This window comes from Orycteropus afer, unplaced genomic scaffold, assembly GCF_000298275.1.
Source record: "Orycteropus afer afer isolate SDZICR_OR568_19922 unplaced genomic scaffold, OryAfe1.0 scaffold00487, whole genome shotgun sequence".
In the NCBI taxonomy this organism is placed as follows: Eukaryota; Metazoa; Chordata; class Mammalia; order Tubulidentata; family Orycteropodidae; genus Orycteropus; species Orycteropus afer.
The window spans coordinates 1979088-2002392 of record NW_006922074.1 but is presented as its reverse complement, the minus strand read 5'-3'; the positions used below and the strand labels follow the sequence as shown (position 1 = coordinate 2002392).

At 49.1% G+C, this 23305-nt stretch overlaps 1 protein-coding gene across 1 annotated transcript in view; it reads left to right on the top strand.

The window, feature by feature from the left end:
* The first annotated feature begins 1059 nt into the window (after nucleotides 1-1059).
* The window catches only part of WSCD2 (WSC domain containing 2), a 53224-nt gene continuing 30978 nt past the window's right edge, over nucleotides 1060-23305 (top strand). Inside the window, exons 1-3 of the mRNA XM_007954993.2 lie at nucleotides 1060-1438; nucleotides 16014-16128; nucleotides 18741-18925. Coding sequence (XP_007953184.1) covers nucleotides 1060-1438; nucleotides 16014-16128; nucleotides 18741-18925 — 679 coding nt within the window. The remainder of the gene's footprint in view (nucleotides 1439-16013; nucleotides 16129-18740; nucleotides 18926-23305) is intronic.

The following is a 23305-nucleotide window of genomic DNA, read 5'->3' as shown; positions in this document are numbered from 1 at the left end:
GATTGCCCAACCTTCTTTCCGAAGAGTGGCTGGTGGGTTTGAACCGCCAGCCTTCTGGTTAGCAGTCAAGTGCCTTAGGCACTGTTTGGGACTTAAGGTACCTCATGAATCATTGTATATTTGACAATATGGAAGTAGATTGCCCAACCTTCTTTCCGAAGAGTGGCTGGTGGGTTTGAACCGCCAGCCTTCTGGTCAGCAGTCAAGTGCCTTAGGCACTATTTGGGACTTAAGGTACCTCATGAATCATTGTATATTTGACAAATATGTGGGAACTGTGGGGCAAATTATCCTACCAGTCCATAAACTCCTGTGCTTGTCCAGGATACAGCTTGTCCCAAGAACAGAGCCCCATAGGACTAAAGGTCCCCCATTCCCAGTCAGGTTTAGTGAAGAAGACAGGGCAGTGTTCTGGAAGATGAGGGCAGGGCTCCCCACACCGCTGCCTCTGCTTGCTCCCTTCGAGCCCTCCAGCGACGAGGCTTCTCACACCTGTGTCTCTGCTGTCTTGCAGGTGGCAGCCCTGAGCCTGAGGCCTGACCGAATGGAAAACGCCCGGCTTCTGTTTCCACCAGGTGGACATCCCAAGCTTGGGCCCCAGCTGGACATGAGGCCAGAAACGGGGCCCGCGGTGAAGTAATGCAGCCCCAACAGGCCCGAGGAGCCGAGAGGGGAAGAGACAGGAAAGGCAGCGCCTGGTGACGCTCACAACCTCCCTCCAATTGCTATTTTCAAAGTCTTTGAGGAAGTCTCTGAAGTGAAGAACAAGATGTAGGAAAATGGGACTCGCTCCGGGGTGCCCTGAGCCTCAAACCCCCATTCTTGGCCCAGAAACTCACCTTGACCTCAGGGAGGGTTGTGGGCACGCTCCTTTCTCCTGGTCTCAGTCCAAGGCTGCACCTCCCTGTCCCCTCTGGTCCTGGCAGTCACCTTCACAGAGGGGATAAGAGTGAACATCCCAGAGATTCCATCCCTAAGGAAGGCTCAGGAACCCCAGCCCCCTCATCTCTTCCCCAGCCTCCAGCTAAGCCCAAAGAGCCAGTCCGGAATGACCCCACTATGGCCAAGCTCTGGTTCAAATTCCAGCGGTACTTCCGCCGGAAACCCGTGCGCTTCTTTACCTTCCTGGCGCTCTACCTGACGGCCGGGAGCCTCGTCTTCCTTCACTCCGGCTTCGTGAGCCAGCCGGCTGCTCCCCAGAACCAGGCCAACCCTGCCGCGGGGGCCCCAGCCGAGGGCGCGGAGCTGCCCTTCCTGGGCGACTTGCACCTGGGCAGAGGCTTCCGGGACACCGGTGAAGCCTCAAGCATCACCCGCAGGTACGGCCCCTGGTTCAAGGGCAAGGACGGGAATGAGAGAGCCAAGCTGGGTGACTATGGTGGAGCCTGGAGCCGAGCCCTCAAGGGGAGGGTTGTCCGGGAGAAGGAGGAGGAACGAGGTAAGAGGGGTGAGCATCTGGGGGTGGAGGGAACAGGAGTCACGTCCTGTGGTGCAGTCTCGTGTGATGCGATGTAGTCGGACCGTGTGGCCGGGTTTAGTACAAGATAGTATAATGTAACAGTAATTGGCATAATACAGAATATATAGGATTATCTGCTGAGCCTGAGTGCTGCACATGGTGTGTCTGCTGCTGCTAACCGGAAGGTTAGCAGTTCAAACTCCAACAGAGGCTCTGTGGAACAGACTTAGCAATCTGTTTCCATGTAGATAACAGCCAACAAAACCCCATGGGGCGCTTCTCCTCTGTAACACATGGGGTTGCCGTGAGTCAGGGCTGAGTCAACAGCAGGCAACAACATGGTATAGAGGCGAGTAGATTATAAAGGAGCCCTGGTGGTGCAGTAGTTAAGTGCTCGGCTGCTAACAGAAGGGTCAGTGATTTGAACCTACTCGGCTGCAGGTGATCTGCTCCATTAAACACTTTAACCTCGGAAGCCCCCTGAGGCAGTTCTGCTCTGTCATGTAGGGTCACCGTGAGTCATAATCGACTTGACAGCACGTGACACTGCATATAGTGTAATATAAGGAACGTGAGAGAAATCAGTCATTACCTACCAGTTTTTCAAAAGAACCTCCTGTCATACAGCTCTAGGTAAATACTAGTTTTCATTACCAACCTCATTCCACAAACGAGAAAATTGAAGCTCAGAAAGATTTCGTAGCTTGCCCAGCGTCACACAGCTTCTGAACAGCCAGGCTGGGGTTTGAAGTCTGAGCCTCCCTGGCAGCCTCTTTTTGGTTCTGGTTAACTATGCATGAAAATAAAAACAGCTGGCACTTACTGAGCCTTTGTAATACTTTGTAATACTTTGTAACACTGTGTTCTAAGCTGTTTGCATGGATTGAATTGTTTACTTAGCACAGCTCTGTGTGGTGTAGGTGCTAATATTATTCCCATTTTACAGATAAGGAAACTGAGCACTGACAGGTTACTTAACAGGCCAAGGGAAACGGCAGGCCTCTGCCCAGTACACTGCTCTCTGTCTACACGCTGGAGCCCTTGGTGATAGTTCTGGGGGGCGGAGGGGGGTACATCCTTGCCCCTGGGCATATTTTCTTAGCCTTTCACAGCCCAGAGAGGCTTTTCTTTGTGGGTGCCTTACCTCAGTTGCTTTTCACTGCACTTCATGGGCTCAAACAAAGAATGCAATTCTATGCCCAGTTAAGAGATACGGAAACTGAGGTGTGAAGAGGGGAAGACACTGGCCTGAAGCTGGAGGTGGCAGCACTAGAGTTCAAATCCAAATCTGTCTGACCTAAACGCCCAGTCTCTCTCTCTCTCTCCCGGCATCTGCTGACGTCTACGCATCTGACCAGCATGCTGGGGCGGCACCTACAACCTCTGCAATTCATGAGCTCAGCACGAATGGATATTTAGGGAAACCTAGGCAGATGGTTTGGGAGAATAAACCGCCCAATCAGGGCAGAAGGAATAGCTCGCTTGCCTTTGTGTTTCCTGCCACTTGTCATACTCCCGCTGTGATTCAACTCATGGAAAACCCCTTCTCCCACCCTGAGGGGCACACTCTCCTCCCCAGTCCCTCCCCGCCTTCTGGCTGGGAGCCATTAAGAGGACCTTACCTTCCTATCCTTAAGGATCTTCTAGAGTCCTGCCATTTCAAGAACTCAACCCTCACCAGGAGGTGAAAGAGAAGGGGGAAGGTGGAAGCACAGACGGGGATCTTGGATGCACATTCCAGCTCCAGCTCAACCATCTGTGGGGTCCAGACAAGTGGGTTTGCCTTGTCAAGCCTCAGCCTTGTTGTCTGTAAAGTAGGGGCAGTGAGCCCTCCCTCTCAGGCTGCTCCTGTGAGTTCAGTGAGACAGCACTCATGCAAGCCCTCAGCACAAGGCCTGGCACAGAGGAGGTCCCGGGAGTGTCTGGGAAATGCTCATTGAATGTGTCAGGGAAAGGAGTTGGTCTTGCAGGCCCAGGTGGGCTGGAGGCATTGATGGGAAATCATGGGTGGCCTTCCCTCTCCACCTTCTCCACTCACCATGCCCCATCTCAGCCCAGCTGCTCCACACTCCACCTGGTATTTTGAGGGAGCCACAGTTTGTCATATGCCTTTGCTTTAGGATAGGCTTCCCATCACACTTTGGACAAATTCCAGACCTTCTACCGTGGCCCACCTCTTCATCCCCATCTTCTAATGCTCTGTCCCTCCTTGCAGTTGGTGGATCGTGCCATGGTCATTCCCACTTCAGTATCCTTGTCTGTGCAGTCTCTTCCATCTTGGATGCTCTGCTTCCAGATCTGCATGGCTACCCTCCTGCCTGCCTTTGGGTTTCCAGTCACACCTGGCCTTCCCGTAGGAGGCCTTCCCGAGCTGTCCTACCTACAGGACCCCCACTTCCCACCAGGTCACAGCCACATTCCCCAGCTTGATGTTCATTAGAGCAGTTACTGCCATCTGAAAGCACCTTGTTCATGTGTTTGCTTCCACGCTCATGATCTGCCTCCCTGACTAGACTATTAGCCCTATGAGGGCAGGGAGGCTTCCTGTCCTGTTCACCTCTGTTCTGTCAGCACCTAGGACAGTGCCTGGGGCAAAGATGGTGCTTAATACAATCTTGGTCACCCCTGTGCCTAGAGTCCACCCCATGGTTAGTCCACTCTTCTCCAGGACAGCTTAGCTCACCTCCAGGAAACCCCCTGACCCTCCAGGCTTGATCATATGCTCCTCCCTGTGCTCCCTCTCATGGTCCTTACATGGATGGCAAAGTTCTGTACTAGTCCAGGGCCCCAGATAATATTCTTTGATCCATACAACAACAACAACATCCCTCATTTGTTGTGAAAAATTAAATACTGCTGCCACTGTTAATGGGAGCTCTGGTAGCATAGTGCCTAAGACACTTGAATGCTAACCAAAAGGCTGGTGGTTCAAACCCACCAGCCACTCCTCAGAAGGAAGATGAAGCAATTTACTTCCGTAGTGATACTGCCTCGGAAACCCAAGAAGGGGTCGCTATGAGTCAGGTCTGACTCGATGGCACATAATAACAACAAGAAGCCACTGTTAATAGAAGGAGTTCTGGTGGTACGGTTGTTAAGGCATTCAGCTGCTAACCAAAAGGTTGGTATTTTGAAGCTACCAGCTGGTCCACAGGAGAAAAATCCATGAAGATTTATAGCCTTGGAAACCCTATGGGGAAGTTCTATTCTATCCTATAGGGCCACTGTGAGTTGGCATTGACTTGATGGCAGTGGGTTTGGTTTTTGGTTTTGACCACTATTAATAATTAATGCCATCAACAAAATACATAAAAGCCTTGTTTCCTCACCCTACATTGGTGACTAGTGACTGGGGTCTTAAAAGCTTTCAAGTGGCCATCTGAGATGCAGCTAATGGTCTCCTATCATCAGAAGGCAAAGAAGAGTGCAAAAAAAAAAGGTGTTTGGAAGCAATCAGCCCTAGGACATGATGGCCCTCGAGACCAGAAGAACTAGATGGTGCCTGGCTACCAATGCCAACCACTTGGGAAAGGATCAAATCTCAAATCTGGAGATCCTGGATAGAGAGGGTGGGAAAATGTGGAACAAAATCCAAAAACTCAATAATGACCAGAATTACTGGTCAAATGAAGTCTGGTGAGACCCCCCAATACTATGGCCCTGGAATACATTCTGGGCCTGGAATAAAACTCACTCCCAGGGGCTGGCTCTCAGCCCAATAGTAAACAAGATGTACACGCAGACCACTCAACCCAAGGTGACGCACCCACATACTCCATGGAAATACATCCCTTGGAGCAATCGACCATGTGGCACCAGAGGGGCAACATTCCCACGGAAGAAATGCAGGACAAACAGGAGTGCCTAACTATGAGGGGCAGGGGGGGAGGTTACTATGCAGAGGGGGAGGAGACTGGGTTAGGGTTGGGCATGGTGAATGGGGAGTGAAACTAAATGTGCACGTAATGTTGAGTATAAAACAAACTCAAAATAAAAAAATAAAAGATACACACACACAAAAAAAATGCCATTTCTAGAGCACCTACTTCACGCTAAGCACTGTTCTAGTTGCTTTTCATGTCATATGGACGAGATGATAAATGTAAAATGTTTATTACACCTCCTGGCAATTAATAATAGATCACTGGATGTTTGCTGTCATTATTAGTTGTTGTTGTACGCTGTTAAGTCAATTCCAACTCACAGTGGGCCTATAGGTCAGGATATAACTGCCCCATGGGGTTTCCAAGACTGTAAATCTTTAAGAGAGCAGACTGCCACATTTTCCTCCTGTTGGGTGGCTGGTGAGTTGGAACTACCAAGCTTTTGGTTAGCAGCCAAGCACTAAACTCCTGTGCCACCAAGGCTCCCAAGTAGCAGTAGGGCACCCACTCCTCATTTGTTGACATGCTTAGGCTCCAAAGACCAGGTCGTTATGCAAAAATTGGTGTTAGGCGAAAATGGAGGATGATACTATCGGATCACAAAATGGCAGACAGCATCATTAAGTAACTGCCAAATGACATCATCATGTGACTGCCAAACCACTGAGAATCACAGTCCAGCCAGGTTGACACATATCCTTACCCATCCCAGCCAGCGTTGCTCTCGCCTAGTACCTTAGTATTCATTACAGCCAGATGTGCATCATTAATGCAAAATCGTGGGAGAGTAGATTTTCCACTGTTGTTATAAACGTGAAATGTTGGATAATGAGGTGGTTGATAAGTGAAGAGTTTGTTGTTGTAGTTGTTGTTATGTGCTGTTGAGTCGGACCTGACTCATAGCAACCCCTCCTTGGCTTCCGAGGTGTTATCTCTATGGAAGTAGATTGCCCAACCTTCCTTCCGAGGAGTGGCTGGTGGGTTTGAACCACAGCCTTCTGGTTAGCAGTCAGATGCCTTAGGCATTACACTACTAGAGCTCCCAAGTGAAGAGTTGTTGTTGTTGTTGTTGTTGTTTGCCATCGAGTCAGCCCTGACTCATAGTGACCCCTCCTTGGGTTTCCGAGGCAGTATCACTACGGAAGTAGGATTGCCCAACCTTCCGTCCAAGGAGTGGCTGGTGGGTTTGAACCGCCAGCCTTCTGGTTAGCAGTCAAGTGCTTTAGCCACTATGCTACCAGAGCTCCCAAGTGAAGAGTAGGGGTAATAATAATTTAAAAACCAGTTGTCGGCCAGTGGGCTCTGACTCTGGAAGACCCCCTGTGTGTCAGAGTAGAACTGTGCTCTGTAGGGTTTCCAGTGGCTTATTTGTTAGAAACAAATCGCCAGGCCTTTCTTCAAAGGTGCCCATGAGTGGACTCAAACATCCACCCTTTCAGTGAGAACGTGTTAGTTGCTTGTGTCACCCTGGGACACCTAATAATAATACCAGCTAATAGTTACTGACTGACCATGCTGTAAGCACTTCATTACCTCATTTAATTATTACCCAGTAAGTTAAAGATTGTTGTTATCCCATTTTCCAGATGGTAAAACAGACTCAGTGAGAAGTTACTTGCCCCACTTTACGCAGCTAGCATGTAGAAGAACTGAGGCTTAAAATCAGATCTGTTTAATTCCATCCAAAACTTGTGAACTTTCTTCTTTCCCAGGCTTCTTCCCACCCTGGGAAATCTTAGATCTTTCCTAAAATGTAAAGAGAGAAAGCAGCCGTGAGCCAGGGCTCTCAGCAGGCAGCCTTTGGAATCAGGTGGCATTAGTAGGAAAACACAGATCCATCCTGTCCTTGATTAACTTATGCAGAGTTCAGCGAGCAGAGACAACAGATTAGATTAGCGCTAATAAAACAAGATGCGGTGCTGACCTGACGCTAAACACAAGTGCTTTCTTCTGAAGCCAGCAAGGCTCTGCTTGATGCTGTGAGATGGGGCTTAGGCTGTAAAGGACTCCAGGCCCCTCATGGGCCAAGAGGGGAAGAAGAGGAAGCAGCACGTGAGCCGGGTGGAGGCTGGGCAGGAAGCCCGGGCCAAGCACCTGAAGTATGTCAGTCGCCTTACCAGGCCCCGTGAGAGCCTGTGCTTTGGGCAGTTAAATCAGGGTTTGGATCTCAAATTGGCACCTTCCTGGCTGTGCAGCTCTGGGCAGCTCTGGGCAGGTCACCTCATCACTCTGAGCCCACTTACTGAGGATACAAAATACTCGATCTCAAATGTCTGTGGTGATGTGACATGGCATAAGATAAACCAGTCGTGTGTTCTCCAGGTGCCAGGTACTGTTCTGTCAGTTCCATCACATCATCTTCAGAGCGAGCCAATGAGAATTCCAGTCCAGTGTTGTTGGCGCCATCTTGTTCGTTGCCCTGGATAACTCATAGTGACCCCATGTGACAGAGCAGAACTGCCCCGTAGGGTTTTCTTGGCTGCAGTCTTTATGGAAGCAGGTCACCAGATCTTTCTCCTGCAGAGGTGCAAAGAAGGGATGTGGCTTGCCCAAAGTCACACAGCTAGTCTAGGGCAGAGCCAGGAGACAAAGCCGGTTTGATGTCAAAACCTGTGCTGTTTCTGTTTTCCCCAGATTACAGGTTGAGCTGGCCAGACCTAGGGGTGTGGACTGGCTGTGACGGGGGACATGGGAGGGAGGCTGCAGCGGGCAGGGACAGCAGGTGTGCCTCCTCCTCTGTTGCCTCCAGCAGAAGGTGCAGTCACTGCTGGTGACCGAGTGCAGTGTCAGGAGCTGTGCCTCCGCACTGTCTCTTCAGCATCAGGTAGGGATTATTGAGTCCCACTTCACAGATAAGGACAGGGATGCTCAGAGAAGTTAAATGCAGGGCTTCAAACCGATTCTTCCCCGTTCAGTCATGGCCAACGAAGCAAAAGCAGAGCAGACTGGTATTTGCAAAATGTGGGTACCTGGAATGACAACAGGAACAGGGAAAATTACCTGTCAGTGCCCTGTTAGGAACTTAACCTCCCCCTTAGAAAACAAGGGCAGTGTGCACATTGCATAGTGACCAAATCTCTTGATTGGCAGAGTTGGAAACGACGGTGCCCTGCTCAAAGATGGTGGCTGACTGTGCCACTTTGAATGTGTCTCTCTCTCCACAATGCTAGCAATAATCCAGTCTCCTACAGCAGGGCCCAGGCTCCCATTCCAGGGCTTTGACCTACAATTTTATCCCATTCCAGTTATTGTTGCAGGCACTCATTTTATAAATTCTCTTCTGTCCAATTTTGCTTCATTGTCCATAACTAAACTGGTTTGAACCAGTCCAGAGTTAACACACAGCTGCTGAGAAGCAGAGCAGATGCCAACCCATTTCTGCTGACTCCAAAGCCCTTATTCTTAACCAGTGAGCCGTACTATCTCTTTCTTAAAACATGGAACCTTCAACTCCATTCATCCATTCCATATTGAGCACCTACTGTGTACCCAGCCCTTTTCTGGGAGGTGGACACACAAGGAATCATTCAAACAAAGTTCTTCCTCCTGACGAATATTCACAAACCTTTAGGGGAAGACAGGTAAAAAGATAACTTATTTTCAAAACATAACTTTTTTCCTACTCACTGAGGTCACACATGCTCATTGTAGAAAAAGTACAACACATAGAAAAAGAGGTGAAAATAAAAATGGCTCACCATCCAACAGCAGCCACAGTTAACACTGTTGGCATATCATCTTTCTGACTTGCTCCTTTGTGTATGCATTTCTGAGGCATGTGTGTTGTATATGGGACAATGTCCTGCTGCCCTCCATTACAGTGCTTTTTCATTTTATTAAATATTTTGCTACAATGAGCCTAAATGATTTCCAGTTAGAAAAAGATAATGGAATGTGCAGGAGCTCTGGTAGCATAGTGCCTAAGGCACTTGACTGCTAACCAGAAGGCTGCCGGTTCAAACCCACCAGCCACTCCTCGGAAGGAAGGTTGGGCAATCTGCTTCCATAGTGATACTGCCTCGGAAACCCAAGGAGGGGTTGCTATGAGTCAGGTCTGACTAGACGGCACGTAACAACAATGGAACGTGCTTGGAAAATTATTTCAGAAAGTGTTATGTGGGGGTAAACCAGTCAGTCATGGGGTATATCGTGGCTGGCTTCCTGGGGGAGAAGGTGGTTGAGTTGAATCTGTAGATCTTTGGGCCTTGACCAAAGGGAAGGATGCATCCTTCTGCTCCAGCCACACCTTGATGTGAAAAGGAGATTCCATTCCCTGCACAAGGAACTGTGCAGCTCTGGAACGGTCAGCTCCGGGGACCACAGTCCAGGATGGTGAAGACATGCCCAGCAAGAAAAGAACCATTTCTTGAGTTTCAACTCTCAGCAGAATGATGAGGCTCCATGCATAGACCGATCTTACTTCCATTCACTGTTCACAATACCCGTGGGAGGATTTGGGTCCCAATTTCCAGATGGCAGAGCCTTGGCTTAGAGAGTTTAAGTGATACTGCCTGACAGCTGCAGTGTCGGAAGCAGGATCCGAACCCAGATCTGGTTGCCTCCAAAATTCCTCTCCTTCCAGGACATGGAGATGCCTCCTCTTTGTGAATCTCCTTGCATACAAACCACATCACGTTTAGCTGTGCTTGTAGCAAACTGCCTGTGTTGAAGAGAGCAGAATTCCATGCAAAGGAAGATTCATGGAAACATGAGAATGAAAAAAGTCCCGAAAGGAAATAAAAGAGAGCCCCCTCTCAGGAAGGCTCTTTCCAGATGCCTGCACTTCCCTGGGCTCACCCTGGGCTGGCATCTGTGCTTGAGATGAATGGCCTGGCTGGGTGACTTTGCCATGTCAGCAGGTTTGGTTTGCTGCAGAAACAAGCTGATGGGTAATGCAAAATCGGCCATAATCCACCCTCAAGTGGCCTGTGATCTTGCCCCTGTTTCACATGCCTGACCTCATCTTCTAGAGCTTCTGCAGCCATGGCAAGCTTTAAAGGCGAGGTCCTGGGAAAATGGTTTTTAGTGGGTTGGCAGTAGTTGCTGATGAGCTCAGTGGAGGGGAGTGAAACTGCAGGGATGATGGCTCATTTGGCCACAGCCCACACTGATGGGTCAGTGGTGAAGGAGTCACCACACCTTTCCTCGGACTGAGAGGAAACCAACCCAATATTCATCTCTTGATCCACACAGCCCAACCCATTCATCAGGCCAAATGTGTAACATGCTCCTATTTCCCCAGAGTTACTGAAGAACTCTGTATCGTTTTCTTCCCTTGTTGACAGATAAGGAGATGACGGGTCCTCTGTTGATTCAGCAAGTCTTTGAGCACTTGGGTGGGCCATCTCAGCCTGAGGCCCAGTGGGAAGGTTGGAGGGGTGGTTATTGGTGTCAGTTGCTGCCAAGTTGGCAACCTTATAACAATGAAAAGAGTGCCTGGTCCTGCATTATGTCCATGAGCGTGGATATGTCTGGGTCCATTGCTGCAGCTATGGTGTCAGTCTATCTCACCAAGGGTCTTCCTCACTTTCATGGATTCTCTGCATCACCAAACATGGTGCCCTTTGTTAACAATGATGGTTCTGAAGTAAGTCTCACCCCACTCGCTCCTCAGCAGCATTCTTCTTATATACCTTCTAAGACTGATTTGTTCATTCTTGCGCTAGTTATGGTGTATTCAGTATTCTTGGTCAGCACCACAGTTCAAAAGCATCAGTTCTTCTTCTGTCTATCTTTTTCATTGTCCAGCTTTTCGAATGCATGAGGCAGCTGAAAAATCCATGACTTGAGTCAGCTGCATCTTAGTCATCAATGTGACATCTTTGCTTTTAAAACCTTAAAGAAGTCTTTTGATACAGATTTTCCCAGTGCAATATGTCATTTGATTGCTTGATTGCAGCTTCCATGGACATTGATTGTATATCTGTGTAGAATTAAATAAGTGATAGCTTCAATTTCTTCTTCATTTACCATGATGTTGTTTATCAGTCCATTCGTGAAGATTTTTGTTTTCTTTATGTTGAGGTGTAGTCCATCCTGAAGGTTGTAGTCTTTGATCTTCACCAGTAAGTGCTTCAAGCTATCTTCATTTTCAGCAAGCAAGGTTGTGTCATGTGCATACTGTAGGTTGCTAATGAGTCTTCCTCCAATTCTGATGCCATGTTCTTCTTCATACAGAGTAGCTTCGAGGGAGTCAGCATTTAAGATCCCAGACTTTGAGGCAGGTACTAGAAACAGGTGGTAATCAAACCCTACTTCTACTAAGGGACCCTCCTTCTTACATCCTGTACATGGACTGGCCAAGGATGGAGATGTCGTCCACCAAGCTGGGACTCATGTGACTCATGGGAAGGGGTAGCTTTGGAGCAGACTGGCCTGAACTTGAATTTGGTCTGAGACCCTCATAGCTGGGTGGACTCAGGCAAGTTACTTGACCTCACACTGGATCAGTGTATCAGTCAGTGCTCTGTTGGCAGCAAAGGACAGAAGCCCAACTTTAACTAGGTTAAGCTGAAGAAGAAAAGGTGCTGGATTTTGTCATCAAGCTGCAGAAAGAACTGTGCTTAGACTGGATTTTAAAACATTATTTGAGACCTTCTCTCTCTAACATTCATCTCTGCTTGTGTCTGCCTTGGCTTGTTTCTTCTCTCACATAAGCTGACTTTGGTGCCAGTTGTAGTGGTTGATATTTCTGGGTATAAAAATGCCAACATGATAGCTCAGCAAAACCAATTGCTTTCTCTAAGCTTCAATGTGTAATCCAAGGAATGAGTCATGTACCCTTCCCTGGACTAATTGCTGTGGCCGGTTGGGGAGAACAATATGATTGGCTCCACCAAGTTAGTATCTCCCATGTGGTCAGGCAAATAAGATCTGTTATCAGAAAAACAAGAAGAGGAGAGGCTTTGAAGACACAAACAGTACCCATTACAGTTCACCCCTTCACCTGACTGATAACATCTGACTGCCGCAGAAGGGAATCTTAGTTTTGGCGTATGGTATTTGTTCTGGCTGGTAGGTACTCATGTTAATTCTCATGTTAATTCATAGTGAACATTCATGCATGCACACATCCATGTTCATTCCAATAGCATGCATTACATTCTAAAATCTCTTCATGAAACATAATCTTGTATCCCACATGTAGTCAAAATGCACGTATCCTTACCCCAAGGTGAAACCACCCGAAGTCATACTGCATCCAACTCCAGGCCCAGCATGTCTAGGGCCTGAGCACTCCACCCCCAGCAGGTCCCAGGGTGGTTCTTTGTGATTGGAAGCCTCTGGGCCAAAGGAAGTGAAACCTCCCCAAGAAACCATGTGCAATCAGGGAAGGATAGATCGTCCATTTTAAGATGTGGGAACTTGGGTAGACTACTTAGCTTCTAGCCTTTGGGTGGGACAAGTGGCTAATGCACTTGGCTGCTAACTGAAGGTTTAGGGGTTCGAGCCCACCCAGACGTACCTGGGAAGAATGGCTCAGAGATCTGCTTCCCTAAAACTCAGCCACTGAAAACCCTGTGGAGCACAGTTCTCCTCCGATGCACACACAGTCTCCATGGGTCTGAATTTGCTTGATGGAAACTTTTTTATTTTTTAAAATTCCATTCAGGAAAGAGGAAAAACAGAACTAACATGAGGAGTTACCACTCAGAACGTACACCATCCATATGCCAAAATTAAGATTCACTTCCAAGGCAGACAGATGTAATTGTCACTGCATTTGGTTCCCTTGTCTGTAAAATGGGTTAATACAAGAACTGTGAGTATTGAATTAAAAAAAAAAAATGTAGCATGACCCATAGTAAAATGGTGTCACTTAGGAGGGGCTCTACTGGTAGTTTTGTGTGTTAGACTGCGTTCTCTAAAGAAACAAAACCAGTAAAGCTTATATATAGAGAGAAAGGGACATTTATTTTAGGAAAATGGCTCGCACATTTACAGAAGCTCGCAAGTCCAAAGTTCTTGAATCAAACATCAAGCTGGAGGCGTTTCCTGACTCATGCAGCTGCAGGGGCTGAGGAGCTCAAGGTTGGCAGGCAGTATACTGGCTGTTGACTTCGATGAATGATGAATCCAAGATTTTCAGGCTGAATGGTGGATTGTTCACTCACAGACAGTTGTAGGCAGCACGACAGAATCCTGATCCACAGAAGAGTGTCTCTTTTCCCAGGATGTCCATAAATATACTGGAAGCAGGCCACACCCCTAGGGAAACTCCCTTTCAATGGATTGGCTGCTCAAAACATATACATCTGATCCCATCATTGGAATAACCCATATCACAATTGCTTAAACCACACAGAGTTGTGGTCCAGCCAAGTTGACACACAGCTCTATCACATTTTGTTTCTCTCTGCCTCTCTTCCTTCCTGCCCCCCCCAAAATATCTGCTGATCTGATGGCAAAGATCTCATTCTGCCAAAATAAACCAACCTCTCCTCTTCTTCACCCCCCTTCACTTCCTCCCTCCTTCCCAGTCTTCCTTGTCTGCCTTTCTTCCACAGTTTATTTCCTCCCCTGAACCTCCTACAATACATCTGTGGACACTGTCCAATGGTGAGCCATTGAGCTGACGTCCTTGTTCAACCCTCACCATCGTGACCAAGGAGAGTTCCCCCTCCCAGCTCAGGAGAGCTGTACCCTGACCAGGCCATGAGGCTGTGAGCCCCTCTACAACAACCAGAGTAAACCAGTGAACAAGCACAGTGACAGGACATGGCCTGTTCCACAACCATCACCTGCTGATGTGCCTGCTCCAGGGGAGATGATGCTTCTTTTAAGGGTGGACTGTTCTTAGTAGGAGGAGCCCCGGTGGGGCAGTTGGTAAGCACTTGGCTACTAACAGGAAGGTCAGCGGTTTGAACTCATGAGCTGCTCCGTGGGAGAAAGATGTGGCAGTCCGTTTCTGTAAAGATTTACAGCCTAGGAAGCCCTATGGTGCAGTTTTGCTCTGTCCAATAGGATCGCTATGAGTTGAAATCAACTCGACAGCAGTGGGTTTGGTTTTCATTTTTGGGATTCTTAGTCAACCACCTCACCTCTGTCTTATGAAAGAAATCAAAGTGACCAGGGTCAAGGCACGTCTGTAATGGGGCTGGGAAGTACTGCACTCACAGAGTGACATGGAGGGGGTGTGGCTGTTCAGTGATGTACCCACATCCTCCAGTGGACTCTGCTCACCACTGTGAGTGAGAAGAGCCAAGAAACCCACAGTTCAAACCAAGCAGAGGCCTACCCAGGGCCCATGATGGAGTGGCAATTAGTGTTTCCCCCTATTCATTCCCGATGAGGCTTGCAGGGGAATGGTGGAAAAAGCACTGGCTTGGAGTCCCATAGACCTGAGTTTAAATCTTTACTCTACCAGCGATTAGCTGTGGGCCTTGGGAGAGCCACTTCCCCTGTCCGGGCCTCTGTTCACTCATCTAAGGAGATGGCATGAGCTGCCAGCACCTCCCGTACTTCACGTGGATCGTTGCAAAGATGCCCTGGTTGAGGCAGAAGCAGCAGTGGTTCCGACATGGGCTCTGGAGCCAGATGACCTGGGGCCAGTTCTGGCTCTGTACTTCCAAGCAGCATCTTGGGCAAGTGACTTAACCTCTGTAGGCCTCAGTTTTCTCATTTAGAGATTTGGTAAGACAGTATGTGTAAAACAGTGAGCGAAGTGCATGGCTAATGATACTATCTTGAAGAACATACAGGAAAAGACTTTATGAACTGTAGTCTCAACCTTATGTGTGAGTTACTATTTACCATGAAGAAAAGGGACATGTTGACTGAGAAAAGTGAGTGCATGGTTTACAATTGGAGGGTGGTTTTCCATAATTAAAAAAAATTGGGGGGGTAGAGAAAACTATAAAATGCTGTATATGGCACTATGAACAGTCAGTTTCTTATTCGTCTTTCTTTAACTTTGTGCCTAACATATGCAAGATACTAGCTGCTCTGCAGAAGAAAATGTGCCAGCCTGCCTCCGTAAACATAATCCTCCAGGGTAGTTCTACTCTGTCCTTTATGGTTGCTGTGAGTCAGAATTGCCTCAATGGCAATGAGAATTTGGGTTTTATGATAGAAATATTACTCACATCCTTCTGTTTTAACCGTTCATCCCCACCGTACAGACTAGGATGCAGAGAGAATAACTGGTTTAAAGTCCCTAGACTAGTGCTAGTAAGTGGCAGCAGGACCTCGACCTTGAAATATCCAAGTTTTGTGTCCTTTCTAAGAAAAATATTTCAAAGCAGGTTATAGAAATAGCACCATGCTGGCAAATGCTAAGCCCATCAGGGCTGTCTTAATATGGCAGTGATCCTAGACGAGACGAGAAGTCCTGCTAGGTAATTAGAGGATAACACTGACCTGGGTTTCTGGGTTGCCTACATGTCAGCCCTATAGCCAGACACTGACTGTGACCACACAGCCACAAGAGGGTCCCCCTCCTCTCTTGGCCTCCAAGGTCCACAGCACTACCTGTTAGACTCACTGCCTTTATTGGACAAGACTCTGCCGAGGCCCATGAATGCCAGTCCTTCTTGTTTCTGTTTTTCTATTCAGAGGAAGGAATTGATTCATAAAAGGTCAACAAGGCCCCAGAGCCTTGGAGAAGCTTCCTCCTGTAACCCTGTCAGCTCTGTCCCCAGCCACATTTGACTTTTGTCCTCTCCCCAAAGCCAAGTACATCGGCTGCTATCTGGATGATACCCAGAGTCGGGCTCTGCGAGGCATGTCCTTTTTCGACTACAAAAAGATGACTGTCTTCCGTTGCCAGGACAACTGTGCAGAACGGTAGGGCCCCGATGTTTCAGGCTCCATTGGTCTCAGACCCTTCCATCTCAGTGGCCCATCTATGATGTCCTTTCCTTTCCCATGGAAGGTTGTGTTGGAACATGAGCACGTAGCCACTGGGAAAGGGTGATGCAAATACATGTGTGCATGCATGTGCATGCACACATGTGTGAATGAGCAGATGGAAGTTGGTTGGTGGGAATTCGTGATTGTGCAGTTGTGTGAGATTGTGCCTGGTTGTGAGTTTGTAGTTGAGAGAGTGTTCCCAGGGCTGGTTATGTTTGTGAGCTTAAGGCCAATATGTAATTGTCTTTAAATAGTAGTATGTGGATGCCCAAGTCTTTGTGAATATGTGTGCAAGGGTCTGGCATTGTGTTTGTGTATGCAGCTGTCTGTGATTGCATTGCTGAATGTGCAAGGTTGTGCTGACATTGGGTGGAAATGCAGACAACTTGGAAATACACAGTTGGGTGTCTGTGGGTGTGAGTGTGAGGTGTGCAGGGTGTCCATGTGAAGAGTGGGGCAGGGGGCTTGGGTATCAAGGGAATTTAATTGTTTTTCTCTCAGGAAGACTTACCTGCCTAAGCAGTGTTCCCCAGTGTAAGATGATGTTCTTCATCAGACCATGTACCAGAAAGGGGGTAGGAGGAGAAGTTAACATTCCAAGAGGTACAAATCCACAAAAGCCTGAAGAGCAGGTGCAGGACAGGCCCGGGCAACAGTGAGGCCAGGAGTGCTGCCTGGAGGGTGCTGTGAGGCTGAGCTGACCTTCCCTCCCTTTGTCTCATGGGTTCTCTCCTTGCTCTGGGTCCCTTGATCTTGTGGCTTGTGAAGAGGCTTCAAACTCTCACCAGTCAGCTCTGAAGGTCAATAGGTCTTCCCACCTCAACTGCATCTTCCAAGGTGGCTCACTCACATGGCTGCTGACTGGAGGCCTCAGTTCTCCATCACATGGGTTTACCATCCTCCGTAGGGCTGCTTGAGTGTCCTCACAACATGGCAGCTGGCTTGGAAGTCATATACCATCTCTTCCACCATGTTCTATTCACTAAATCCAGCCCCACGCTCAAGAGGAGACATGTGCTTCCTTGAAGGAAGGAGTATCAGAGAGCTTGTGGAAATATTTTGAAACTACACCTCCTGCCCTGTGGGGTCCCTGTGGGGTTCTTCTCCTGGCCTAGAAGCCAGTGGATCCTGCTCTGAGTGCTTCTTCCCCCTCGTGAATTGTCCTCCACCTCAGACTTCATCCTTCATGCCTCTTCAGAACTGGTAACAGTCGTTGAGCCCTTTTTCTTGAGAAGTTTTACCATTAAAGAAGGAACCCCCAGGAACACCAGAGAACCAGGGCTTGAGAGAGACAGAGACAGGTGGAAGAAAGAGACCTGCTCCTACCCCAGCCCCAGCCCAGGCTTTAGACACCAAGATGCCCCATTAGTTTAAAGTGCACTTGCCACGTCTGTCCAGGTGAGCATATGGACTGGACGAGGCCAGGTACTGTTCTAGTAGCCAGGTGTGTCCGGGGTCGAGTCCGGGGAAGCCAGTCTCCAGCCAGCACTGCGCAGTCCAGGGTGAAATGATGGCTGACTGTTCTCATTGGTGCTGCCTTGCAAGACCAGTGGCTTCCAGGCTGCTTCCCAAGGAGCCCTCAGGGTTCTGGCAGACTCCTCAGATATTGCCGTGGAAGATGGGCCAGCGAAGTGGATCTTCTACCTTCCCTCAGAACAAGCAGCGTCTTTCTGTCTGTTTATAAACTGGGTCTCCAAAGCCCTCTTGGGGACAGATTCAATGGCTGTGGTTTTGCCATCTTCCAAAGGGATATGCAAGACCCCACCTGCTCCCCAAGCTTCTCGTCTCTCCTCCTCTCCTCACAGCTCCTCTAGAGGGACGTGGGAGTGGCTTCCTGCAGGAAGTTTCTTGGGAAAAAAGGGAGGGACTCAGCTCTGGAGGGAGGAATCTCTCATGTCTCCAGTATCTCCAGCTAGGGTGGAGCAAGAGGACCCTGCATGTGCATCGGGGTGTGCGTGTGCATGCAGACAAGTGTACCAGGTAGCGGAAGGTGTGTTCAGGTGGTGTGAGTGTGGACGTGGTGTCTAGGTAAGTGGTGTGTAGGGGGTGGAAGACTTTAGGTAGGGATGAAGGCAAGTGGGTGGTCTCACCTGAATACTGCTCTTCCTTCTGGGGTATTCTTGTTCCTTCTCTGAGTCTCCTTATTCTCCCAAGGGCCTCCCTTATGTCCCCTTGGCCTTCAAGGGCCCCAGCAGACTTCCTTACCCCTTGTCCTTTGTAGACTCTCTGGGTGGGTCTCTACATCAGCCCACGATACCCATCCCTTGGAACATCACTGCCCCCTAGATCTCTTTGGCTTTCTCTGCCTCTGAAGGCCTCCCCTGTTCCCTCAGAATCCCCTCCAGGGTTTTCTGCCCCTTTCCTGTGTCCCTGTCTCTCCTGGGGTCTCCTGGGCCTTGGCGCCTCTTTCTACCAGGTCTCCAGGTTGGGTGGGTCTCCCTGTCCCCTGGAACCCTCCCATCCCCCAGGTCTCAACACGGGTGAGGGTCCCTATGCCCAAGGTCCCTGTGTGGTTGGCTGGCGGGCCTGATGCCAGCCACACGCAGGGGCTACCTGTATGCTGGGCTGGAGTTCGGCGCCGAGTGCTACTGTGGCCACAAGATCCAAGCGGCCAACGTGAGCGAGGCCGAGTGCGACATGGAGTGCAAGGGCGAGCGGAGCAACGTGTGTGGCGGCGCCAACCGCCTCTCCATCTACCGGTTGCAGCTGGCTCAGGAGTCGGCCCGCAGGTGTACGTGAGTCGACTACCACCCCATCACTCTTCCCAGGACCCCTGACCTGTTGGGTGGGTGCCTCACCCCTTAGTGCATCCCTGCATGTCTGCCTGGAGCCTTCCACGGCTCCCCAGCACTCTGACCCCTTGACCTGCCCTTCAGTCATGCCCCACCCTCGCCTCCCATCCTGGCTCCAGCTACTTTGAAGGTTTCCGCATTCTTTCCCATCTCCCTCTCCTGCTTGGGTGCCCTGCACCACTGCACCCCTCATTCTCACCTGTCTCCCCCTTCACACACTGAGCTGGGGCCTGAGCTTGGCCTGTGCTTCCTGGTCTTTTGAGAGCAGTTGCCTTTGGCGATGATGATGATGGCACACAGTCCCATTCTAAATGCCTTACATGGATCAGCACACCTAATCCCCATAATGACCCTTGAAATAGGCACTGTTATTTACCTGTGAGCAGGAGCCCTGGCAGTGCAATGGTTAAGCACTTCGCTGCAAGCTGAAAGGTTGTCAGTTCGAATCCCCCAGCGGTTCTGCAGGAGACTCAGTGATCTGCTCCCATGAAGATTACAGCCTAGCAAACCCTATGGGGCAGTTTTACTCTGTCTCTTGGGGTTGCTATGAGTTAGAATCGGCTCACTGGCACCTACCAACAATGGTAACAACATTTTCCTATGCCCATTTTACAGACAGGGAAACTGAGGGTCAGTGTCACAGTCACATAGCTTGTGAGCAGCAGCACCAGGATTTAAACCAACACCAGAACTTATGTCATTAATGCTCCCGTAGAATTCATCCCTCACATATCAGTTCTCTGGTTTGAGTGTCACTGGAAAAGCTCTCCATTTTCCAAGTTGGGAGTGGGAGGAAACCAAAATCCCACTGCCATTGAGTTGACTTGGTCAGTTTTCAGTCAGCTGAGATAAGAGCCTCACGCACACAGCTCCCCAGGCTCTGCAAGTCAGGTATGAGTTGCCTTGTAGCAGTGGGAGGGCTGGAGAAGGGTGTTGAGGAGAGGAGCCCCTGAGATTGGCCAGAATACTGATGCCCCTTCATCTTGCCAAGTCTGCAAGGACAGAATTACCACCGGTGGTGTTTTGCCTCATGTGGGCAAAGCATCTTTGTATTTAGGTATAAGAAAGAAACCACTGCTGTCGAGTCATTTCCAACTTGTGGTGACCCCAGGTGTGCAAGAGAGGTGTGGAGTCTCTTAAGTCCACCACAGTTGTTCTGAAAGGCAGTGGCATAATTGTGACCTGTGCAAGGTTTGAAGCTTGGGTACCTTCAGCTGCAGGATCCAAAGAAAAATTTTAAAAAATTTTAAAAAGTCAATTCCAACTCATATGGACCCTCATTGGATTTCCAAGGCTGTAAATCATTATGGAAGCAGACTGCCTCATCTTTCTGCCATGGAGCTGCTGGTGGGTTTGAACTACTGACCTTTTGGTTAATAGCCAAATGCTTTACCCACTACACCACCAAGCCGTATTAACTTCAAGGCTGCTATGGTTGGGATGCACATGAAGGTGACTTGGGTAAGGAGACAGATGGTTGCAGTGTGTCAAGTCGGACCTCCCAGTGAGCTCCCAGTTGACAACATGGTGTGTGGAGAGAGCACCAGGACCACCATTCTACTGGGAGTCACGGAATGAGCTCCAGGTGCACTCGGCATGGAGGGACTAGGGGAGAGGGGCCGGGAATAAATCCAGCCTCTGCCCTCTGGGAGCTCACTGTCTAGTGATGAGATAGACTTGAGCCCAGTGGTATCCATTCAAGCAGGGGCATGTGTAACAAGGACCCTCGCAGGAGTACTATTTGAGTTGAATCTCATTCTACGGAGATTTCCAAGTGAGAAGGCAGAGCCATGAACAGCCGTGAACAAGCAAGCACCCAGAGCAGCAGCGGCCATGAGCTGGATGCATGTTGGAGGTACCACTGGAGACCTTCCTCACTTATGTCTCCACTCTACACTCTCAGACCCTGAGGCCCAGAGAGCGGCAGTGGCCCTGGGGGAGGCTCTGCAGGGAGGGGGCATTGAATTAGGGTTTTGAAAGTGGATGGGACTTTTGTCTGATGAAGGGAAGGAAGAAGCCCACACTCAAGTCACTAAGGATGAAAGAGAAATCTAGGCAAATGGAACAGAATATGCAGCAACCTAGAGGTGATTTGAGGAGACAGTGGGCAGGCACTGTTCCCCAATGTCATAGTGCTGCTTAGGGATTGAGCACGGACCTTGCTCTTGGACTCCCCATCCTGGTTGCCCCTCACTACAGTGGTGTCGACACACCTTGATGTCTTGGCTTGCATTCAGGAACCCATGTCCCCTCTTGTAGGGGAATTCTCTGGCTCCAGTTTAATTCCTTCCTTCCCTGACCCCTCCTTCCGCCTTGCTTCCTGAGGTGAAGAAGTGCAGAATCTGCAACATCTTTTCTCTGATCCGGTAGCACCCTCAGCTCCCCTATGCCTGGGATCTGATTTATACACAGGAAATTGGAGAGGGAAGCCTTCCAAGTCACTGGCCCATGCCCAAGCTGTTATTGCAGCAGACAGAGAAATGAGTGAACCCTCTGGGAAACAGGTATGGTGGAGGCCAGATTCCACTGGGAGAGTCATTAGTCAGTATTAACACTGTGTCCTAATTGTGTTTCCCTGAGCAGTGGCACAGAACCCTTAATGATTCTGAAAATTCAAAGGAGGCTTTATCTCCAAGCACCACTCTGGTGGGTCGTCAGGCCACGTGGGGAGCCAGCCTGCGTGCTTGAGGTGATGGGATGCTCCTACAGTAGTGAGTACATTAAAATGTTGGCAGAGTGAATGTCTGCAGGCACCGTGCTATTCCACTCTCAGCCTCACGGTCTCTGCCCTTGTTACGAAAGAACCAAGAAATGGACTTCCTTCTCGGTAGGATTACATTTTTCATATCAGTTTGCTACATGTGTCAGCAAGCGTAGCTCTCCACCCAGGGACTTTGGGGATGTTGCAAGAAATTTCATTTGGCTGAAAGATTCCTGCTAGAGTTCTGTTGCAAGGTTCATTAGAACTACCCTGAATGATACATGCTGGGCCTGTGGGTAGCTGTCCACGGTGCTGACCATCCCTTGTTAGCTGCCATCCAGTCAGCTCTGATTCATGTCAACCCTGTGAGCAACAGAACCAAATGCTCCCTGGTCCTGTGCCCTCCCCATGATTGGTTATGGATCAGAACCGTGTGATCCACAGGGTTTTCATTGGCTGAGTTTGGGTGTTGAACACCAGGCCTTTCTTTCCAGTCCATCTTAATACAGAAGTTTTGTGGAAACCTGTTGAGCATCACAGCAACGTAGACTCCTCCACCGACAAACAGGGGTGGTCACACATGAGCTGCACTGGCCGGGAATTGAACCTGGGTCCCCATGGAAAGTGGTAGTTCTACCATGAGCCACCACTGCCCTGACCATCCCCTGTGGTTAGGTGCTGTCGAGCAGGTTCTGATTGATGGTGACCCCGTGTACAACAGAACGAAACGGCGCCCAGTCCTGCCCCATCCTCACAGCTGTTGCTGCGTTTGAACCCGTTGTCGCAGCCACTGTGTCAGTCCATCTTGTTGAGGGCCTTCCTCCTGTTCACTGGTTCTCTGCTTTATCAAGCACAGAGTCCTTCTCCAGGGACTGCTCTCTCCTGATAAAGTGACCGAAGTATAACAAAGTCTCACCATCTCAATTCCAAGCAGCATTCCAGCTGTGCTTCTTAGAAACTGACTTACTCATTCTCCTGGCAGTCCCTGGTATTTTCAGTATTCTTCGCCAACACCACAATTCTTCTTCAGTCTTTGTCATTCATTGGCCAGCTTTCATGTGCACATGAGGCAACTGAAAACACCGTGGCTTGGGTCAGGTGCACTGAAGGACACCTCTGAAGGACAGAGTGACATCTTTGTTCTTTAGCACATTTTTAGAGAGGTGTTTTGCACAGATTTGCCCAGTGCGATGTATTGTTTAATTTCTTGACTGCTGCTTCCACAGGCATGGATTGTGCATCCAAGTAAAATGAAATCCTTGACAACTTCCATCTTTTCTCTGTTTGTCATGATGTTGCTTGTTGGTCCAGTTGTGAGGATTTTTGTTTTCTTTATGTTGAGGTGTGATCCATACTGCAGACTGTAGTCCTTGGTCTTCATCAGTACACACTTCAAGTCCTCCTTGCTTTCTGCAAGCAAGGTGGTGTCACCTACGTATTTCAGGTTGCTTGAGTCTTCCTCCAATCCTAATGCTGTGTTCTTCCTCATACAGTCCATGTTCTCAGATTCTTTGCTCAGTGTACGGGTTGAATAGGGAAGGTATAGGACACAACACTGATGCACACCTTTCTTGATTGTAAACCATGCAGTATCCCCTTGTTGAGTTCAAATGACAGG